General features: G+C 42.1%; 1 protein-coding gene across 1 annotated transcript in view; it reads right to left on the bottom strand.

Moving 5' to 3' along the window:
* Positions 1-2536: 2536 nt before the first annotated feature.
* The window catches only part of PCP4 (Purkinje cell protein 4), a 36724-nt gene continuing 17124 nt past the window's right edge, over positions 2537-22136 (bottom strand). Inside the window, exon 3 of the mRNA XM_075713421.1 lies at positions 2537-2664. Coding sequence (XP_075569536.1) covers positions 2537-2664 — 128 coding nt within the window. The remainder of the gene's footprint in view (positions 2665-22136) is intronic.

Below are 22136 nucleotides of genomic sequence, written 5' to 3'. Positions count from 1 at the left end.
AACCATATGATTATTCCTGTTGTGCAGGAAATTGAAGTCCAAGGAATGTCAGATCAACTATAAAAGCCTAGTGCTTACCCATAGTTTTTATTCAATTAAGTAGCCATTACAGAGCTCATGCTATTTCAAATGACATAATGCAGAACGCAAATGCAGTCCTTTATTACAGATATATGTTCATCTAAACAAAATGGCACCAACACAATCCAAGCCCATTACAATTTTTAAATTATTATGCTAAGGCGATTATTATATGGCAAGCAGTCTCCTTGAAAGACAAGTGGGGAATCCGTGGCCTCCACAAACCATATTTTGAGCACAGCAGCAGTGTTATTTGAGGTTTATTTGCAAAATTCCTAAATGCAGAGAAACAGTGCTGCTAAACTACACTCCTGGAATGAAAGCACTGAGCTGCAGCTTGGAGAACTCTGACATTACAGGTGATGTGTGGTAAGTCATGCATAGATAGGGCTGGGACCTGGTACAGAGAGAGGTGCCTAAGGCAGGGTCTGGGCAGCGTTTCAATGTTTGTACCCAAACTAAGACCTAAAAAGCCCTGTCCATTCCCACCCAGTCTTGCTGTGCTTATTAAGCAGCTCACACGTTGTCTCTGCACATGCACATGCCTTCTGCACATGTCTCTGCACGTGCCTTCTACATTGCCCCCAGGATCCATAAGGCTTCCTCTGCCCAGCATCTCTGAGGGCTCCTCCTAACCAGCATGGTCCCAGAGCTCCTGTCACCCACCCTCAGGCTTGGGCTCCTCACTAAATTGTTGCCCAGCACCCTAAGTGCCTTAACCTGCATAAGGCTGAGGGCCTTCCCTTTGCAGTCCCGCAGCCCGCCTTTCGGGCACAGCTCTGCACCCCTTCAGTACTGCTGCTATGGTGGGCTCTCATGGGAAGCGATTGCCACCAGCAGTGAGATCCTTCCTTTCGCTCTAGTCCTACCCTTGGTGGTAGCTTTCTGTTTACAGGAGGGGATTAATGTGTGACTAAAGGGACGATGTGTCCTTTGCCCTGGTGATTGGAATACTCCTGTGGGAGGTGGGAGAGGAAGAAATTAATCCCTCTAGGCAGAGCTGGGAATTATACTTGAATCTCTCCCACCTGAAGGAGCCCCAGCTCTGGGCTGTTCAGTTAAAGGCAGGCAGGCTGTCACCACTCAGCACGCCTGCCCCTGTCAGCCTGGAGGTGAGGCTCACGCTGCCTTCTTGGAGAACCACTGCAAACACTGGTCCTTCAGAAAACACTTCTGTCTCTGATTTCCCTAGAGACAAAGATGCCTGCTGGAACCCCTGAATCTGCTGACGAAGCCAAGAAGATGAGATTTTTTTTTTTTTTTACACATCTCTGTGTAGTGTGTGTCCCACTTGCTTCATCTAAATAGCTCCTTTTGCTGAGTACAAGGTACCTGTTTAAACCTTTTCTGAACCTTCCTCCTATGCTATATGGGCAGCTTATTCCTGATCAGGTCTGAAGCCAGTCAAGATCCTTACTTAGATCCAGCCTGAAACTGGTCTGTTACTGTTTTACAACAGGGAGAAAACAGAAATACTTCCCAGTTTAAGACAGACATTGTTGTGGCTCCAGGGCTAATACAGTGATAAAGTAAGGGGCTCATATAAAGTTGAATACAGAACAATGCGAATGGAGACAGGGAGTCTGTTATGATTTACTTATCAAATACTGAAAATAATATGAAAAGAGAGATGGCATAGAAATAATTAATGATTATGTACAGAGTGAAAAGCTGCATCAAAAAGAGATGTCAGAGGGTCAGTTTCTATTTTTACAAATTAAAAAGAAAAAAAAACTTCCAAAGTTTTCTGCTGGAATTGGGTTTCCTATTTAGTGTCTGACTTTTTCCCCGCCCCCCCCCCCCCCCCCCCCCCAACAGTCAATGTCATCCAAGCTGGGTAATTCTGAACGTTATCATGCAAAGAGGAAGGACAGGGACAATTTCCCCCACTTCAGCCACTTTATTGGCATAATTGCAAGACAAAAATACACTCCTCACTGCTGCCTACACCTCTTCCTTTCATGCCAGCTTCTGTCTGCAACTTTTTACTTTCAGCTCATTACAAGAAAGTAATTTTATTGTCACATTTAGCTGGCAGCTGGAGTTCTCCGAATGAGGTAAGGAGGGCTGAGATGCATGCTCTCATCCCTCAGCAAAAACCTTGTAACATACGGTGCTGTTATTGTCTCCAGGCTTTACATGAAGAGGAAAACAGACATCTGGGCTGGGTTCATTTGTAACGCTGTGGTTGCTGGATTAATATGAAAAGACAGATGAAGGCAGACACTTTAATTACTTCACCCTAACTTTTTATTACAACATCAAGTAAAATGGTGAGTTACAGAGGATAATGGGCGTGGAACATCTGGGATGAAGTCACACACAAGCTCATGGTTTGTTATCTGCCAATGGGGTTTTAAATATTGATAATTTCTGTACATGCATCTTTGTGTTATTTCTGATTTTCTTGATAAATCATTTCAGGATTACTTTCTTTTAAGCTGTGAGGTAGTTACTAAGACTGGGACCCCGCTTTTTTCTTCTGGAATTTTCTGAACTGGGACTGTATTGCCACAGCCGCCCGCTCTGTCTCTGGCGCGTCCATGTCTATGTCAAATTCCTCTTGAACCTTCTTCTGCCCATCTGCTCAAAGAAAACAAAACAAAACATCAACAGATTTTTCAAACAGTGATAATCACTGGACAGCACAGGTGAAAAACCCTGCCCCTCTCTCCTTCACAGACACAGCCATGACGATGGGAAGGATATTCAGAAAAAAAACCCGGGACCAGTTTTGGCAAACAAGTTGATCAAACCCCCCACCCGCTCCCAACGGCAGAGTCTGTGACAGCCCGTTGGTAGCTAGGCACTGAGGAGTGACATCCAAATGGTGCTCAGCAGTCACGGAGCATCACCCTGACATCTGAGCAAGTCCTCTCCTGCCTGGGGAGCTAACACTGAGGGGCAGAGGGACCCTCCTGTGCCACCCTGCAGGTAGAAGTTACTCATATGCCCATGTTTACTCTAAAACAAAGGCAACTTAAAATATTTTAAAGCAGGGATTAAGACCCTGTTCCTATCACACCTCCTGCATTAGAGAAAGAGATAATACTTCCTAAGGCAAATTTCCGTCCTTTTCACTTGTTTCCTGCCTCATCCCCTTCAACACGTACCGCTCTTCTGCTTTGAATCATTTATGTTCAATCTCTCTGCCACTGTGCTGATTCCCCCACTTCTCTCCAGGCTCTGTTGTTGCCTATCAGCCTCCATCCTTGGCTCTTTGCCTTCCTTTATTCCCAGCCCTCAGCTTTTTGTTCAACCGCATTCGGCCTCCACGTGGACAACCCAGCTGACTTGGCTGAATTTTCCTTCATGCACCTACGTGTTAAAAGTGCAGCCCTGGGAAAACTCCTGCCCTCATTGCAAAGATAACCCTAATCTGCCCGAACTAACAACGTGAGAGAAGGCATTCACTCTCCTAACCTCATCATACCACTAAGTTTCTCTTCTCTATAAACTTGTGTGTTAAACTCACTTATATAATCATTGTACCCCAGTCCTGCAGTGAACATCATGTCAGGAGTCTGCAGACAACTCTACTTAAAACAGCTGTGGGAATTCACCCATTCTGAACCACTTTGCTTTTTATTCTTGAGATTAATACCTCCAGGATGCTCATCCCCAAGTACTGTTAATGCAAATCAAGGGAAACACTTTCAATGTGTTATTAAAAGAAACTTATTCCCCACTCTCTCTCTCCTTCCCACTAGAATACAGGGATACCATTTCATGATTTTAGCATGAGTCTTGCAGTATTTCTTGCCTTTACTTCTTGTTCTTACTCAGAACTCAATTTTTCTGTCCATTTTCCCTGACCAGAATCCACTCTAAACTGGGCAAATATTTGAAGGGAAGGTTTTGGCATATTCCATACTGATTTTTTTTTAACTACAATAACCAAATAAATGTAGCTATGTTAACATAAAAGAAATGTGCACTTAATATTTTGTTTTACTTAGAAGAACATTTAAGAAGAAAGATCACAGAATCATAGAATCTTTTAGGTTGGAAAAGACATTTGAGATCATCCAGTCCAACCATTAACATAACACTACCACGTCCACCACTAAACCAATTAAGTGTAGAGTAGTAATTTCATGTTCCCTGGCTTGGTGGCTGGATTATTTTTTACTGAAAGTAAATACTAGGAATTACTAAGGTTGGAAAGGACCTCTAAGATCATCAGTTCAACCATCAACCTAACACCACCATGCCCACTAAACCATGTCCCCAAGTGCCACGTCTACCCATTTTTTGATCACCTCCAGGGATGGTGACTCCACCGCCTCTCTGGGCAGCCTGTTCCAATGCTTGACCACTCTTTCCATGAAGAAATTTTTCCTAATATCCAATCTAAACCTCCCCTGATGCAGCTTGAGGCCACTTCCTCACGTCCTATCACTTGTTACTTGGGAGAAAAGACCAAAATGTAAGAAGAAAGAGAAAGTCTGGAGAGGAAGAATAGCTTGAGAGCTCTGTAAAACTTTGATTATACAGCATAATGAAAAGTTAGGTTATCAAAGTGAAGATTTTGTGGAAGAAAATAAATCATACTAACATTACATCACGCTTCCACAGCCATTAAATCCAAGAATCTGCATGGCTTGTCTAACTATTCAAGCAACACAACCACCTTAAGTACAGAAATACAATTTTTGCTTTATTTTTCATGGGGAAAGGGAGGTGAAGGTCGGAAGTGACTTTCTTATGCTCACAAGCTGTTGACATAGCTGAGGAGAAAACTGAACTCTCCCATTAAAGCCATGTTCTATGCTGAAACTTAGAGTGGCTTGTTAAAGAAACAGAAATGTCTGTACCTGTTCCTAAACTAATAACTGCTTGACCAACCTGATCTCCTTTTATGACCTGGTGACCCGCCTGGTAGATGATGGAAAGGCTGTGGATGTCATTTACCTGGACTTTAGCAAAGCTTTTGACACCGTCTCCCATAATATTCTCCTTGGGAAGCTGGCAGCTCATGGCTTGGATGGGCGTAGTCTTCGCTGGGTAAAAAACTGGTTGGGTGGCTGAGCCCAGAGAGTTGTGGTAAATGGAGTTAAGTCCAGTTGGCAGCCGGTCACGAGCGGTGTTCCCCAGGGCTCTGTTTTGGGGCCAGCCTTGTTTAATATCTTTATCGATGATCTGGACGAGGGGATTGAGTGCACCCTCAGTAAGTTTGCAGACGACACCAAATTGGGTGGGAGTGTCAATCTGCTCGAGGGTAGGATGGCCCTGCAGAGGGACCTGGACAGGCTGGACCGATGGGCCGAGGTCAACCGTATGAGGTTTCACAAGGCCAAGTGCTGGGTCCTGCACTTGGGTCACAACAAGCCCAATGCAACGCTACAGGCTTGGGGTAGAGTGGCTGGAAAGCTGCCTGGCCGAAAAGGACCTGGGGGTGTCGGTTGATAGCCAGCTGAGCATGAGCCAGCAGTGTGCCCAGGTGGCCAAGAAGGCCAACAGCATCCTGGCCTGTATCAGGAATAGTGTGGCCAGCAGGAGCAGGGAGGTGATTGTCCCCCTGTACTCGGCACTGGCGAGGCCACACCTGGAATACTGTGTCCAGTTTTGGGCCCCTCAATACAAGAAAGACATTGAGGTGCTGGAGCGTGTCCAGAGAAGGGCAACAAAGCTGGTGAAGGGTCTGGAGCACAGGCCTTATGAGGAGCGGCTGAGGGAACTGGGGTTGTTTAGCCTGGAGAAGAGGAGGCTGAGGGGAGACCTTATCGCTCTCTACAACTACCTGAAAGGAGGTTGTAGTGAGGTGGGTGTTGGTCTCTTCTCCCAAGTAGTTAGCGATAGGATGAGAGGAAATGGGTTTAAGCTGCACCAGGGGAGGTTTAGGTTGGAAATTAGGAAAAATTTCTTTACAGAAAGAAAGAAAGAAGTGGTCAAGCACTGGAACAGGCTGCCCAGAGGGGTGGTGGAGTCACCATCCCTGGAAGCATTCAAAAAACGGGTAGACGTGGCACTTTGGGACATGGTTTAGTCTAGTCTACCCTTGATTGGTTTAGTGTGGACTTGGTAGTGTAGGTTAATGGCTGGACTGGATGATCTCAAAGGTCTTTTCCAACCTAAACGATTCTATGATTCTATTCTACGATTCTATGAACTTATAACACAACAATGCTTTGTGAAAATTTTCCTGTTGCCAGATATCATCTCCTCCAGATTGCTGTGTACACAGCAGAGAAATTGAGATTATTTTTTTAATCGAATTTCAAAAGGAATTATCATGTTCATAATGACTTAGTACCATTTTTTGGGGGGTTGGTTTTGCTTTGGTATGTATGGGTTGAAGGGAACTAAGACAAGAAATCACAACATTTTATATGGAAACAAGCCAAAAGGACTTTAAATAATCCTGTAAAAAACTAATAATTTTCAGTCAGAACATGTAAATCTAGACTTTTCATTTGAAATTTTTGAGGGAAAAAATATCAATAGCCTGATCAGCTAGTTCTAACAGTAACCACTTTACGATATCAGTAATAAGAAAATAAAAACTGATTTACTTGTCCATATGTCAGAATCTCTCCTCTATTAATAGGGTCCTATTAACTTATTTTAAAGAAAAGACTTATGGAAAACTTATGGAAAAATACTCTTATTTCTCCTGGAGAAATATTTTGTCAAAATGTTTATACTAGTAATGTAATAAACATTTAATCATTTTTGAAATTCATGAGACTAATGTCTTCTCATTGCTTGATGGTTTTCTTTTTTGTTGTAATATTCTGAGTTTTAGGTTCCTCCCTAGCCACAGCTGCCAATCTTAACAGTAGAAAACAAAAGTGGAGTTTATGTATCAATTTTAGCTTTCCAATATATAAATTACTGTCCCTTGGAAATGTCAGTAGGGAAAGCTAGATGGATGGATGAGTAGACATAATTGGTTTCATACCTCTTGATTAAATCTGGCTTGTACAACTCATCTCCTATTGCAGCTAAATCTTAGCAGTATGTTAACTTGCAGTAGTGACTCAGCAATCTTACATTAAAATTTTATAGACTTAGAAAACCCAGCATTTAGTATAATTTTTCTCTAGAACTTCCAGGCCAGATAATCTTTGCTTAATGTGAATCATCATCACTGCCTTAAAATCAATTGTACTAAATGATTTACCATACCTGAAGATCTACAATAATTTACCATAGCTTAAGATCTATCTGACTTTTTATTTTTTGACCCATTCTTGTTGAAATCAAAACCAAAATTCCTTATGAACTCTTTCTGTATTTCTCTTTTTTCCATCACTAAGGAGAAATGGTAGGATGAGAGGTTTTCAGTCATGATTTAGACTTGTAGATTAAGAAATTAGAAGTGTTCAAAAGGGCCAAGAGATTTATATGGGTAAGAAAGAAATTCATGGTTAGCTTACAGATGGTATGGAAATATATATATATATAACGATTACACGTGTATGCACAGTGTACATTATAAAACAACATGTATATTATATATATATAGTGTGTATGACATACCCATGTTTTCTTTCTCCTTATGTCCATCTTTCCCTTTCTCTTTCTGTATACATGTATAGTATACCCGCATTTGAATATATAGAGAATATATATGAATATATATAGAAACACACAGACATATTTGCTTAAAGAGTTTTAAGTCCTGTGTTAAACTGAAAAGAGATGGATGGGGCATTTCCTAAATTTTGGGAGTGGATTTTCTTGGAGTTCTCCCCAAAACATTTTCTATTGATGATTGTCACAACACAGATACTTTAACAGATGGATTGTCAGTCTGGAGAGAGAATTAAGTCGTGTGCCTTCTTTGGCTTTGTCTATGCTAATGGAAAAAGATTTTAGCTTTTACCTTGAGTTGCTTTACTAAAAGTAGCCTAATGATTTAAAATATATCACACCACACTAACTACACTGTTTTTGTTTTACTGGTTAGTTAGAGTTAAGAGCATGAGTCCCAACCCCTCATGGCAGGGGGGTTGGAACTAGATGATCTTTAACCCACATCATTCTATGGCTTTATGATTCTATGAATTAGGAATTGACCCACTTAATTACAGTGGAATCCCAGCCTGTGCTCAGGACCTGCACTGACTAGAGATGACCCCTCTGCACCAATACGAGTGACTGAAAGCCTTTTTGCGCCTTTCCTACTATACATGCACCACACTAGCTTTTACCTGTCAGTAGTTGTTCACATACCTCAAACATGCAGGCTATTAAGTATGAATGCTCAAATTATGAAATTTATGTAGAGAACTGAAAGCAAGCCCATAGAAATGTCCCTGTTTCATTCATTATCTCCCACTCCTAGCTTTCCTTTCACAAGGGATCACTAGCTCAGAAGTGATCTGAAAACCCAGGAAATTTTCACTCTCAGCAGGCCAGAGCATCGATAAGCACTTGTACAGGCTTTACTCTTGGACTTGCTTTTTTCATTCCTACTGGTGTGGGCCAACCATTCTGTCTGATAGCAAGCCACCTTCTTCTAAGCTACCTGTATGTATCAATAAAGGTAGATCTGGATCCACTCCCCATCCTCAGTCACACGCACACACTTTTGTTGATATCTACACTTTCTAGTCTATGTGCAGATTTCTTCCACATGGATATCTGGGGATCCCTGGACTACCACAGGCCCACATGAGGAAACTAGAAGGAACAAAACAGTTGTCAGTAGACATCAATTCACAAGCTACTTGTGATTTTGAGGGACTCAGAAGTAAAAAAGGGTTGATAAGCACTGGCCTGCACTTCCTGCTTTCTGAGGCAATTTGGTTTCATTAGCACCATAAAAAATAAACGCCCTAACCTTTCTCACTGCACTCAGCTATTTCAAGGCTTTCCCTGAAAGATTTCTTCATATTTAGTCCAAATTCCCTCTCCTAGATAGTGACTCCCACTCTTCTTCTGAACATGCCATGACAAGCCGAGGGAGTCAGCATGTGTCCCTGCTGGGTTCTGATCACCACCGCCAAGGGAGGTGAACAGAACAATCCCACACCCACAGTCATGGATTGGCCATAACAGAAGTCTAGTATCTGGTGAGTTTTTCAAAATCATGTGTGAATCATTCAGAATCATGACTGACTCTGGATGTGTGTCAATTCAGGCAAATCTGAGTTGTGGTGGAACAAACTCCTTGGAGCACAACAGCAACTGCAGGAGAGCCTGAAACAGCATCTAATAGTTGCCTTCCGAATCTAACACCCTGAAAGCTCATTTCACATCATTGCAATTGAGAAAGATCTATTTATTCCATTTCCAGATGAAACATTGGAATGCTGTCTCTGTAATCTGCTACAGTGCCTCATAATCTATTGCAAACACTAGATGGATAATGAAACTGCCTGTAACAAGGAAAACAATCAAATCTTACACACAAATCTACCCAGCAAACTCTCAAGAAATGTGGTGCAAGTGTAATTATTCACAAATATGCCTTCAGCTATTTCTTTCATTTACTTTTCAACTATAAAATAAAATTAACTGTGACAACACTGGAAAAAGAAAAAACTGATTATTCCATATGGGCCAAAAGCCTAAAGCAGTCTTTTGTGACCTTTGAACACAGGCTAAATAGACTAGTCTTTCCTAAAAGTGTTCATGGAAGGGCAAAAGCTGGTGGGACGCACTTGGGGGAAAAGAGGACTCACTATTCTCAGAATTTCTCCATCCTCCAGATGAAACAGAGATTACTTGTCAACTTCTGGAAAAACATTCACGATGAAAAATTGCATGGGCTGGAGCCTCTAACTGGCATTTCACATCTTAAGTGCTATCCTCCGCCCCTGCTCACCCAGCCCACACCCAACAGGAATTACGGGACTATATTGAAGATGGAATATACTCATAAAAATATTGCATTTTTCAGGGGCTAAACTGCTGCATTTGGAAAAAGACTAAATGAAGTGTGGGACAGAATCACAGTGCCCCATAACACGCCAGAAGCAGTATTTTGCCTCAGGCAGGATCATTACCTCCCACTGCTCAAAAGATCATTCAAGCTGTGACAACCTTTATGCTACTCTGATCCCAAGCTATTACACCAGTCTGTCCAATGAGGCAGAACAGTCCCTAATTAAAGAGGACCAAAATGGGCAGGAATCTCACGGATGTTGACATTCATGTGGAGCATTATCTTTATGTGATGGGAAGAGTCATTTTATCTGACTAGAGTCCACAAAGCAACCAGCCAGCTAGAGAAAACATACGGGTGCTTAGGTGTGTGGAGGCCAGATTTAACTCCTTACAAGTTTTGAAAGCCAAGAGTTGATATGACCATTCTTCCCACTCTGTATTCAATTGAGGGGTGAGGAAATGAAAGACAGGGTGTCCTCTTCTTCTAGGGGAGTCAATCCAGCCTTTTCCTCCTGTGCAAGATGAGGAAAAATAACACCCTAACTGACCTTGTGGCTGAAGAAAGGAGACAGTCTACTTCTCAACCATAAAAGCTCTCCAGTCAGTTGCCAGGGCCACATTACCCAGCAGGCTGGCTCTGAGCCTTTGTGCTGGTCACCCTGCTGCTCCCCCCACTTCACAAGGCAGCTGAAAAGATGGCAATGCTGGTGGAGTGGATGTTGCCCAAGCCCAAGAGAAGAAAGGAAGGTAGTACTGGCATGCAGAAGAGAGCCTTAATCTGACCCTGCCTCCTTTTATTTATTTCCTAGCCTTTTCTTTTGCTGAACGACATGCCAAGTAGAGGCCTCTCTGAGATCATCAGCTCAGGAACTATAGTTTGTTGCTCTCTGTGGTATCAGGAACAAACATCTCCCAGAGCCTTGAGCATTGCACTAGTTTTGCAGCCTCAATAGCTTAGTGGATATGGCTTGCAGCTGTGGTTTGGGGAGACAGGCTGCTGTGAGGACTTTGCCCCAGCACCTCTCCAGTGATGGGAGGATCTGAAAAGAATTATTTATATGGGGAGCCTGTTATAGCACAGTGTGCTGATGAAAGCTCATTAGCAGAGTACCTATACATTTTGAGGGACAGACTCCATGACACTGCTGGTGTGATGCAATATTCCCACTGTCTAGAATGACCTTACTGCATCAGGATATTGTTGGCCTTTCTGTTAGCTCTGTCTGCCTCCTGAGTTAGTGTCTAGGTACAAGCCTCTCACAGATTACTTTTTTCACGTGCATGCTCCTGATGTCACAACACTAAACTCTATGAAATTTTGGTCTAACTTTCCTAGATTGATGCAGTAATTTAAAGCCGTTGGTTCTTGTGATATTACTGGCTAGTCTCCAGTTTGGTGGTCATTTGCAAAAGACCTGAATCCCTGGGAGCCTTGTAATTACTTGCTTTACCAACACACTAGCATAATGCTAATGCAGTATCAGGCCCCCGTGGAATTACCTCAGTGTGACGGTCTTGTGGCCCCATGGCCTCCTCAGCCACAAGAGGCACAGTCCTTTCAGTCCTCTGAGCAGTGACCATGGGAACTATGCAAGACAGAAACTCTGTCTTCTTCCCCTTCCTATCCATATCTGTGCAATGGGGTATCACTATCTGACTGTTATATAGATAACCCAACTCAAATGTTCAGCTATTTCATTTTCAAGGACAGAAATTTTCTCTAATTGGCTTAGGTATAACACAATAATTTTTCTTCCTACTCATTAAAAATGCTGCAGGGTGAGATACTTGTTTTGTGACAAGGACTAATTCACTACATTTGTTCTTGTTTCTTCACTCCATAATGAACTCGGACACTCAAGGGCCACCTTCCAAAGTCAAGGGCTGCCTGTTTTGTTTGAGTGTCAGTAGGTGGGCACTTGACGGTAGGGGAGGTTATGGGTTTATACAAGGGTGTTCATTTTCCACGGTCAGTTATTTGAAGGTGGTAGGTGCTGGAGAAGTATAACATCCACAGAGCAACCATCTCTGAAACTGAAGAGCAAACCCTGGAGCTCAGCAGTCTCCTGTGACTTCAAAAGCACAGTGTGAAGGGAAATAAAGGTTATCATTAGTGATCAGATTAAATGTAACAGCTATTTTTATCTGACCACACCAACTGTCCCCTTAATATCAGTCAAAGCAAGCCAGAAAAGAATTAACATCTTTCAATTCAACTGTAAATTACAATTTGGTATAAAGAAGATGACTTCATTAGGCAACCAGAATCCTTTCTTCTTCAAATTGACCTTTACTTTTGTAATGCAGTGTTTTTATCTCAAATTTGAAAAATTAGTTTTGTTGTAGAAAATAGTGGTTGTTCTTTTATCATTTTAAAAAATGTTATTTCAGCACGAGGCTTCTGAAGTGTCTGATCAATCTTTTTTTTCCTAGTTGTAATGATGTTGGAGAGTAGCAATACTATTTCTGACATAAGATAAATGAAGTAGCACAAAATTATGTATATTGTTTCATATATGTATATGAAACAGAAAGGAATAGTAATAAAATACAGTTTACAAAAATTGTATTTCCAACTAACTGGTAGCCAACTACAGATTAATTGATTTTCCTCAGCAATTAATACAGAGACAAATATTGTTTTTCTTTAAATGCTAATATTATTTAAGCAATCATTCCTTATCTTCAAAATAATTAATGTATCATTTAGACTTTTAAAATGGCTTACAAATGCATAATTGATGCATAGATAGGTACTAAGTGTTACTGGGGATCTACGAGGTATTCTGGGCATGAAACTAGAGGCCATAATTCACATCCCCACGTGGAGACCAAACTTTCTGGAAGTTTAACTAGGAACATAGCAAATTAAAATGGCCATCTTAGCTGTATAATCTATTTTGTTACTAGCTAAAGCTGCATCTGAGGAGTGCTAGACTGACTAGCAAATGCAATGGAAGCCTCTGGGAGCTAAAACGAAGTGGTGCTGGGGATCAAATGCTGGCACAGTCAGGTCCCTCTGTCACTGCAGAATGATGCCCTACCAGCAGGGATAATATACTTAGCACTAAGTCCTCTCCTAAGGAGAGAGTGCCATGATCCTCCTCACAAATTCAGTCCCCAGTTATGCGAGTCTCTTTCTGCAGCTGCACGCATGCGATCCCCTATGTCCCAGCCAAGTTTTAAATGGGAATTATTATGATGTCCTCTGCAATTTGCAGTTCTCACTTCCTCAGTAAACACTGTGCCTTTAAACAGCTTTGCTGTTCGACTGTGGAAAGAGCTGCATTTCAGCAGTGCGTGAAGCAAGCCACCCTCTTGTATTGCTAGTCAACTGCTTGATTAATATATGATCAGTTACTTTCCTATTATGGTAGCATTCAGGAGCTCCGAGTCATAGCTGGGAACCCTAATGTGGTTGCAAATGCTGAACAATAAATTCACCCCCTCCGCCACCCCTCAGTACTATGACCTTTGCAAAAAGTGTCTTCAGCAATAAAGTTTAAAATAACAAGAGGAGAACTTCCTCAAGGCTACCTCCTAGGCTATGGCTACACCAGCACGCTACCCAAGGCCACGGTATGGCTCAGGCACCATCCACAACTTCTCTACAGCATGCAATACTCGGCACAGCCACTGGCACGGCTGGGACTGTTCCTGCCTGCCTACTGTGGCCGCGCAGCATGGCCAGGACCCTACCTTGCAGGCAGGGTGGATGAGAATGCCCTGAGTTTTTGAGGGAGAGTTTAGCCTTATTGATGCAAGCCATGCTGCGCCACTTGGCATCAAAGTCAGAGAAAAGGCTTTAGCCCATTTTATTTTCTAATAGAGATGCAGCCTCCAGCACTTCAAAACACTTTGTAGCTCTAGACTGCTGGGGAACTGACTCAAAATGAGTTGGCGCTTGCTATTGTGTGATGACCAACAGTACCTTCCAAGGAAAATGTGAAAGAGGGATGTTCGTCTTATGGATGTTCATCTTCCAACGTGATATTGCCTCCTTTGTGTTGTATAATGGCCTCGCTTTCCAGGAATGCTTTCCCCCCCGCCCCCTCTCCCTTTACAGTTTGTAAGAGTAGCTAGGGAATCAGCTCAGAGAAATGGCAGTGATCACAATATACCACACAGAAGTAGCAGAAAAGGGGGCTCAAATTCATGCACTGCTAAAGTGAGATGAGCTGGGGAAGATGGCATAGGTTACAGAGGAAAACCTGTCAATCAGAAAAAGAAGGGGAGTCAATCAAAAGAACCATGGTATGGAGTCAGAAGGTGTTTCTCTTCACACACAAAATGAAGAAAACGAAGAGAGAGATTTTGCCCTGCTCATCTTCAAAGTGGAAAATCAGGGCAGTTTCTAGGCATCATTATATGCCGGCAGATCTCTGTTACCAACTAATGAGAGCTATTTTAAGTTTTCACAGTAACTTTAATAAAAACTGTTACATGAGAGCTTGGAAAGTCACAGTGAGAAGATATTCTCCCCTTGTAAAATCCATCACCAGGTCTTAATTACAAAATATTCAACCACACACTTAGCAGTGGACAGTGTAAGCTATATGAACTGAGCTTTGCCATTCAACATTACACTCTTAAGCAAAGGAGTTATTTCAGTATCTTTTATGCCTTACCACATGGTATCAAAAAACACCTTGTAAGTAAGATTATCTGTAAGAAACATTTACTTTACTGCATAGATTCAATGCAAGGAACAAACAACTTAAATATGTCCAAACACTGCAACTTTTATTTGCATGAACATGGGCACTGTTCTGTGCTGGTAATAGGATAATCACTTTTGACACAATCCCATCACTGCTTTAATACACATATGTACCTTGTGTTTTTAACATTTTGCACTACGTGCGAGCTTAGGGGTGCTTTTGGGGGTGGTTGGGCCATTCTCAAAGTCTCGCAGATAGAAGTGGAGCTTGTAAGGTTAAAAATGCCCAAGGAAGCATCTGGAGTCCTTTGGAGACAAAATTGTCACGGGGTACCTGATCCCTCCCACAGACCGAGTTGAACAATCGTGCTTTAAGAGATTCTTTTGGGAGTGTATTTGGCAAAAGAAAGGTCATCACCCTTCCATAAAACTAAACGCATCCCATCAGTAAAACCCCAGAGATGAAATAGATGTAAACACTAGGCTTCTGGAGCAGCTCCAAGGTAGTTCAGTCACAGTCTGAGGAAAGACCAGCATACTCTGACAGGCATCCATTTACCATGAGACTTGGCCTGCCAGTAGATCTTAGATGCTCCTGCATCAATTGGCTTTGTAACTTCTGCTCCAGTATCCACAAGTACAACCAGATGTAGTGCTGGATTGATGCAGTCTGGCCAGTAGTCTTACTGTATAATGAAATTCTCTCACCAAAGGTACAGAATTTTAATGTCTCTGACTCCTGAAAGCTGTTACCCAGCCGTAGTTTTCCACCATAAAGCAAAGAAATTCTGTTGCAAGAGGGTTCTAGGAAATTTCCGCTGTTTTCTTTTGCTTGGGCTGTTATCTGAACAGAAGCATTAATTTGAATTTACCATGTCTCCACTGAACACAAAAAGCCACATTATATGTTTATTTCCCCTGTAGGCTAGTTTGCTTAACTTTCTTAGGAAGAGAGGGGCACCTCAGGAGAATGCATGATAGCACTGAAATAGCAGTAAGGGGGAGACAAATGAAGATCCTGTGGCAATATAGCTCTGAAAGAGCGCAAAACGGAATTATATGCTGGAGGGTGTTGTCAGTGTATTCCAGGCTGTCTTGCCGAATAGCCATGTGGAAAGCCATGTTACATGTTGTGCAGAAGCTCATTAGGCTGAACATTTAAAAACTGGGTTCTAGATAAAAAGCTTTGTCCAATTCCTGAGAAGAATTCACCTAACCTATCTTAGAATCACAAAATCATAGAATCATTTAGGTTGGAAAAGATCTTTAAGATCATTGAGTCCAACCAACCAAAAAAAAAAAACCTGCAGGTATTTACATCAGAGCTCATCAGTTTGCTTTAGAAAGAAACCAATGGAAAAAAACAGGCGTTCTGAGAGTGCAATTCATCTGACCTACTTTAGGCAGACATTTTAGGATAGCATGAATCTCACCCTTGAATCCCCTTCCTATACTGGCTAATTCTCTATTAGCTATAAACGGAGCTCAGGGTGACTAGTTCAGATGTAGATATTGATACTTAATCAAATGAATAACATTCCCTGAGCCTGAGTGGTGCCTGAACTACACATTGTAGAATTTAATATGAACACACTTATCTGCTATTTCATGTGAAATTATTTCTCATCAACGAAATTATTTAGCCCTTATGAAAGGTACTACACTGAAACTGTAGCAGCTAAGAAATCTTGCTTCAGGAAGGAAGAAAATAAAATAGAGGCATACCTTTTCACACTACTCCATCTGTGTGCTTCCACCCCATTGCTAGCAAGGAGAGAACAGCTCACCTTCAACAGAGGGTCAAAACGAACATTTGTTCCCTCTGATGAGATTGCCAGTGAAGCTGCCAGTTGTGCAGCTGATCTGGATCCTCTCATGTTCCCTCAGTAGCTGACCGAACAGTCTGCCTACATTTCTCTTTTTATAGATATATAGTTGAACAGACAAAAAACCTGTGTCAGCACCTCTTGCTATCCTTCCAATTTATTCCAAGGATAGTGAATTTTTGTGCATGTATGTGTGTCTGCATGCTATGGAGAGATTATTTCATGCTCAAAAGCCTTTTTCTTTTTTTTTTTAAGTGTACATCAGTAAGACTTCTTATATTTCCCTAATAAGGGATTATAGTTAAGACCATGACAAGCAATATCAAATGCTTCATATGAACAACCAGCCAAATGACAGTTGCTGTGAGAACAATAATTGAATTTGCAAGCTACTGCAAACACCAAATCTCTGCTCTGCTGTTTAGGTAATAATGAGCCAGGTGACGGCTGCTGCCATTCTGCTGAAGAGTGAAGATGCTCAAAGGAACCTTGTTGCACCTAGCGTGTGTCAAAGGCAGACATTACTTGACTGCAGGACTGAGATGACATAAAGGAGAAGAAAAAAATGGGCAAGTCAGATGTACTGGATGTGCTGGAGAAGACAAGTACCTTTTGAAAGGTATTGCTAGCCATGCTTCTCATTGCTGATCCAAGCCAAGGAAGGCCCCCGCTGACATGAGATTATAGTCTGCATGAAGTGCACAGAAAACCATAGTGACCACTTCCTTGTACAGTTCCCCAACACAAATCCCCTCTATTTCCTTCCTGGGTCCTGTGCAGCACCTGTGGGTAAGGAGGAGGCATGGGCCACGGCCAACTGTATGAGGTTTAACAAGGCCAAGTGCTGGGTCCTGCACTTGGGTCACAACAACCCCATGCAACACTACAGGCTTGGGGTAGAGTGGCTGGAAAGCTGCCTGGCCAAAAAGGACCTGGGGGTGCTGGTTGATAGCCAGCTGAGCATGAGCCAGCAGTGTGCCCAGGTGGCCAAGAAGGCCAACAGCATCCTGGCTTGTATCAGGAATAGTGTGGCCAGCAGGAGCAGGGAGGTGATTGTCCCCCTGTACTCGGCACTGGTGAGGCCGCACCTGGAATACTGTGTCCAGTTTTGGGCCCCTCAATACAAGAAAGACATTGAGGTGCTGGAGCATGTCCAGAGAAGGGCAACAAGGCTGGTGAAGGGTCTGGAGCACAGGCCTTATGAGGAGTGGCTGAGGGAACTGGGGTTGTTTAGCCTGGAGAAGAGGAGGCTGAGGGGAGACCTTATCGCTCTCTACAACTACCTGAAAGGAGGTTGTAGTGAGGTGGGTGTTGGTCTCTTCTCCCAAGTAGTTAGCGATAGGACAAGAGGAAATGGGTTTAAGCTGCACCAGGGGAGGTTTAGGTTGGAAATTAGGAGAAATTTCTTTACGGAAAATGTGGTCAAGCACTGGAACAGGCTGCCCAGAGAGGTGGTGGAGTCACCATCCCTGGAAGTGTTCAAAAAATGGGTAGACGTGGCACTTTGGGACATGGTTTAGTCTAGTCTACCCTTGATTGGTTTAGTGTGGACTTGGTAGTGTAGATTAATGGTTGGACTGGATGATCTCAAAGGTCTTTTCCAACCTAAACGATTCTACGATTCTATGATTCTGCACTGAAATCTTAGCTGATGTGCACTCAGTAGAGAATTCTGATTTTACAGGACAAGTGCACGCACATGTTCTTTAAATGCCAAAGCACACAAGTTACTGCTTCATCATTTCTTACTGGAAGAAATACAAACCCCCCCCATACATCCTTATCGTCGTCTTTTTCTATTTCCCCTCCCCTACTGTAGAAACTGATGCTGAGGTTAATATGACTATTGGCTCTGAGACAGAACATGAGCATAGCTCTGCTCTTCCACAAATTTCCTCTCACAGAGTAATAGAAAAGACCTTATTGGCACATAGAACAATTTACTGTTTGGCATAAGGGAGTAAAAAATGGCAATGAACAGATTCTCTAAAAGAGTGGGGAATTAATCCAGAAGGGCAAGATGTCCTTCTCAGCAGCTTGTTCATTACTTATAGACAGTTACTGTATTGTGAGGCTAAAGCTTGGAATTCTAACAAGTCAATACCAAAGCTCTGTGGGATTTCTCATCCCTGACTTTAGTGTCTGTATTTATTGAGTGAGGACTGATGGTATAGGGTAATGTAATTTTCCAAGCCTTTTCAAAGTAGCAGAGATTAATGAGCAAGGTCAGGCACCAAAGGCACTAGACAGTACTTCAAATCCTGCTTCTACTTTTTTTTTTCCTTTTCCTAATCTCATAAAAAAATAAAATTCCAAACCTTCCAAGTCCCAGGCACTGACTCAGCAACATCCTCTTTTGAACTTGATGCTATTTCAGATAAAGGGTAGAGGGGTTGTTCTCCCATAAGAATGCAGTTATATGTTCCAACAAGCATCTGACAAGCACCCGACTAATGTGTAGATCATTAAGGCTGGGTTACAGTGGGCTTATTCTCAGGTGTGCAGCAAGGAGAAGGAGCATCCACTATTTTATAGCCTATGTATTGATTAATCACACCTACATCTTATTTTTAAAATGTTGGTAAAAGCAAGCATGGTTTTCCAGTAAAGTACCAGTGAAAGGAGAAAGTAGACCAATATTCTTAGCTCTTTATTTATATCAGGAGGTTATGGAGCAGGGAAGTGAAAATGGTCTCATTATCCTGACAGACGGTGCACTTAAACCCACACAGTACACTGAGGACACAAAGAAAGGTTGTACATGCTTGATGCGCAGTGCATTTCTGAGCTGCCAATGAAAGTGATGGCTGTGAAGTACCACACTGGCCCACCACACAAGCTGCCTTCCAGCCCTCAGAGCTGTAACAAATTACTTTTGTCACCTGGAGCATTCCCTGCCTTCTCCTTCTCCGGAAGGGACTGTCAACCCTTTCCTCCCTCTCATCCTGGTTCAGCAGCACCTCCTTTTGCTTGGCAATCCCACCTAACAGGGTTCACGCACAACCACCCCTACTAAAGTACCCTTAGTGCAGCCGCATTCAGCTTTACAATACACATGGCCTCAAGATGGAGGAATAGGAGAGTAGGAGAGCAACGGTGATCCGTGTGCAACTTGTTCCCCTGTATGTCTGTGACTGGCTTTGTGCCCCTGTAGATCTCTGCCTTGTGCTGAAAAGACTTATAGTGACAGTGAAACAGAGAGAAATGGCATTAAGCTGTACAGAGATTTTGGCAGGTGGTCATTACACACGTTCATTCGTCAGAGGTTTTTTGTTTTGGTTTTTTAATTAAAAAATTAGGAGTGTGCGTAGGTCCTTTATCTCAAGCACAATTACAAAAAAAAACTCCACACAACTTCCAGGCAATGAATTAGGAAGTAAATGTCAGCAAGGTTCAAAAAGAAATTCTTTGGTATAAATTTATGGTAAATGCTTTGTATCCTTGCAGATTCACAAGGTCTCCCTGAAACTCAGAAGCTGGTGGAGTGGTTTGCTTTTAAATATAAAATGTTTTAAGTACAAAAAATGCAAAGCCATTTTAAAACCAAACAAAACAAAAAGCAAGCTTTATTGATGTGAGGTTGTCTGGAAGAAAAGGAGGGTTCCTATTCATTCTGTCTTTGTTTTCACCTCACTAATTTTTCACCTGGTGCCTTTTAACAACTGCTATTTAAAAACAATTTTATCAGGAAGGGTGGGCATTGATTTGGCTAAGTGCTGCAATTGCAATTAGAGAGTTATTAAACCCAGTGCCAGATAGTCTAATTGACATGAAAATCTAACTGAGGCCAGGGAATAAAGGGCTCCCTCCTGCTTCAGTTGTATGTTTATTGCACACATAAAGCTATCTTAAAAGAATATTAAGGTTGCAAAGTTGAGCCTGAAAAAGTCAGTAAACGACAAACTACACTGATACCATCACACAATTAATTCAGTTAATTTTGCATAGACAACTTTAATTCCAGAAAATCCTGTTTCAAATTCTTGACTTTGCAACTTTCATAGTCTTAGGAGCACGTTGTGTTTCCTAGATTTAAAGAAAAAAATTATATTCTGCTACAACATATGGACACCCACATGGTTCCTCAGCACGACTGCTTGGAACTGTTAGATCCACCACATCGACCTCTTTAATGAAGTAACTGATAGCGGTAGCAGGCTGTTGTCCTCTACTTGAATCAGCAGGAAATGGGATGAGTTGCATATTTTGCCCATGGGTTTCACACGGCTGACAGGAAAGGAACAATGAGACAATGGAAGGTATGGGCTGCAGGCTTGGAGACTTCATCGCTCATTAATGCCTTCAGATGTGGTGGCTATTTCTGTTCCACCTCATCTGTATAAACTGAGGGCTAGCCCCATCTCTTCTCCAGCCTAGATCCTCATCACGGTTCCCATCAGACCTCAACAACGGCGTTTCTTTGTTTGGCTAATCTTAGTCCCCAAAACTGTACCAGGGCATCCCCTAACCTCAGAACTCCACCCCAGCCCCCTCCCACACTAGCTGGCTCCTGGCCCTCCTCTGGTTCTCGCATCCTAATTCATATTCCTCCCTCCCAGTCCCAGTGTCCATTCAAAAGTATCAAACCCTCCCTAATACTCTGGGATTCTAGTATCCTGATGAGACTTACCGAACTCCTTTGTCATTCCATCCTTTGACCTCCCTGCTCCAGCTTCTGTGACCATCTGGTTCCAAGCAAGGAGGTACATTGCCTCCTAAGCAACTATGGTGTCTTGGGAACACAGAAGGGGCACTGCCATGCTCTTAGTTTCAGTTCCTGGCCAAAGCATGCCTTACAGAAGCATGTAGCAGCAATTACTGAAAACTATAATTTCCTTAAGCCTTGCAAAGACAGTGTTAGTTTAGTTGTTTTAGTGCTTACTATTTGACTCAGTGATATTCAGTTTTCATCAAAAAAAAAATTAACTGCTTCACTAAACACATGCAAACGTAAGACTTGTCTTTCTAAACATTTATAACTTGGCCAATTTTGAAGATAGAAAAGTCACATCCCAGATGGCAAATCTTACAGTTCTCTTCAAAACGACAAAGGCTCAAAACAGTCAAAAAAAAGGCCACTAAAAGTTGTTTTTAATTGCTAGACATGCTAGCATTTTGTTCAAGCCTCATTTTTGGAAACAACTGGAATGACTTTGCTGAACCCTTCCAAAATAATTCTGCTTGAGGCAAGCAATCAACATGACAAATTTCAGCCTAAGCAATTGGATTTTGGCAAGGCTGTGTACAACTGAAAAGGGAGCTCTTAACCAGCAGAGTTCAGCAGCTCTGTTAATTGGCCTTTCCACCAGTCCAGATTGTAATAAACAAAGTAAGTGTATATGATATGAGTAAAAGAATGTAAACTAAATGAAATAAAAATAAAAGCTATGGATAGCTGGAAAACCTTTAAAAGGGGTCATAACTGGAGTGTGAATATTCCTATGCTGCTGTTTTTAGAGTTACCAATGATTTCTTGAAGTTTTAACCTCAGAAAAAAAACAGAAAATAGTTCAGTCACTTAAAATGATTACATGGAAGACAAAAATTAATCAAAGCTCTCCCTTATACATTCTGTGTCTGAGGATTTCTCTAGCATGTAACTCTGCTATTCAACTAAAACTTTTCTAGAAAACATTTTCCCCTGTGTGAATTTAAGCTTTGACAGGCACTTTTAAAGTTGTGTTTGGATTTACAGACATGTCAGATTGTCAATAAAGCTGATCAGAAAC

This window comes from Pelecanus crispus, chromosome 1 (genome assembly GCF_030463565.1).
Source record: "Pelecanus crispus isolate bPelCri1 chromosome 1, bPelCri1.pri, whole genome shotgun sequence".
NCBI classification, from domain to species: domain Eukaryota; kingdom Metazoa; phylum Chordata; class Aves; order Pelecaniformes; family Pelecanidae; genus Pelecanus; species Pelecanus crispus.
Note: the sequence above shows the minus strand (reverse complement) of the source record. Positions and strands in the feature narration are given on the sequence as shown.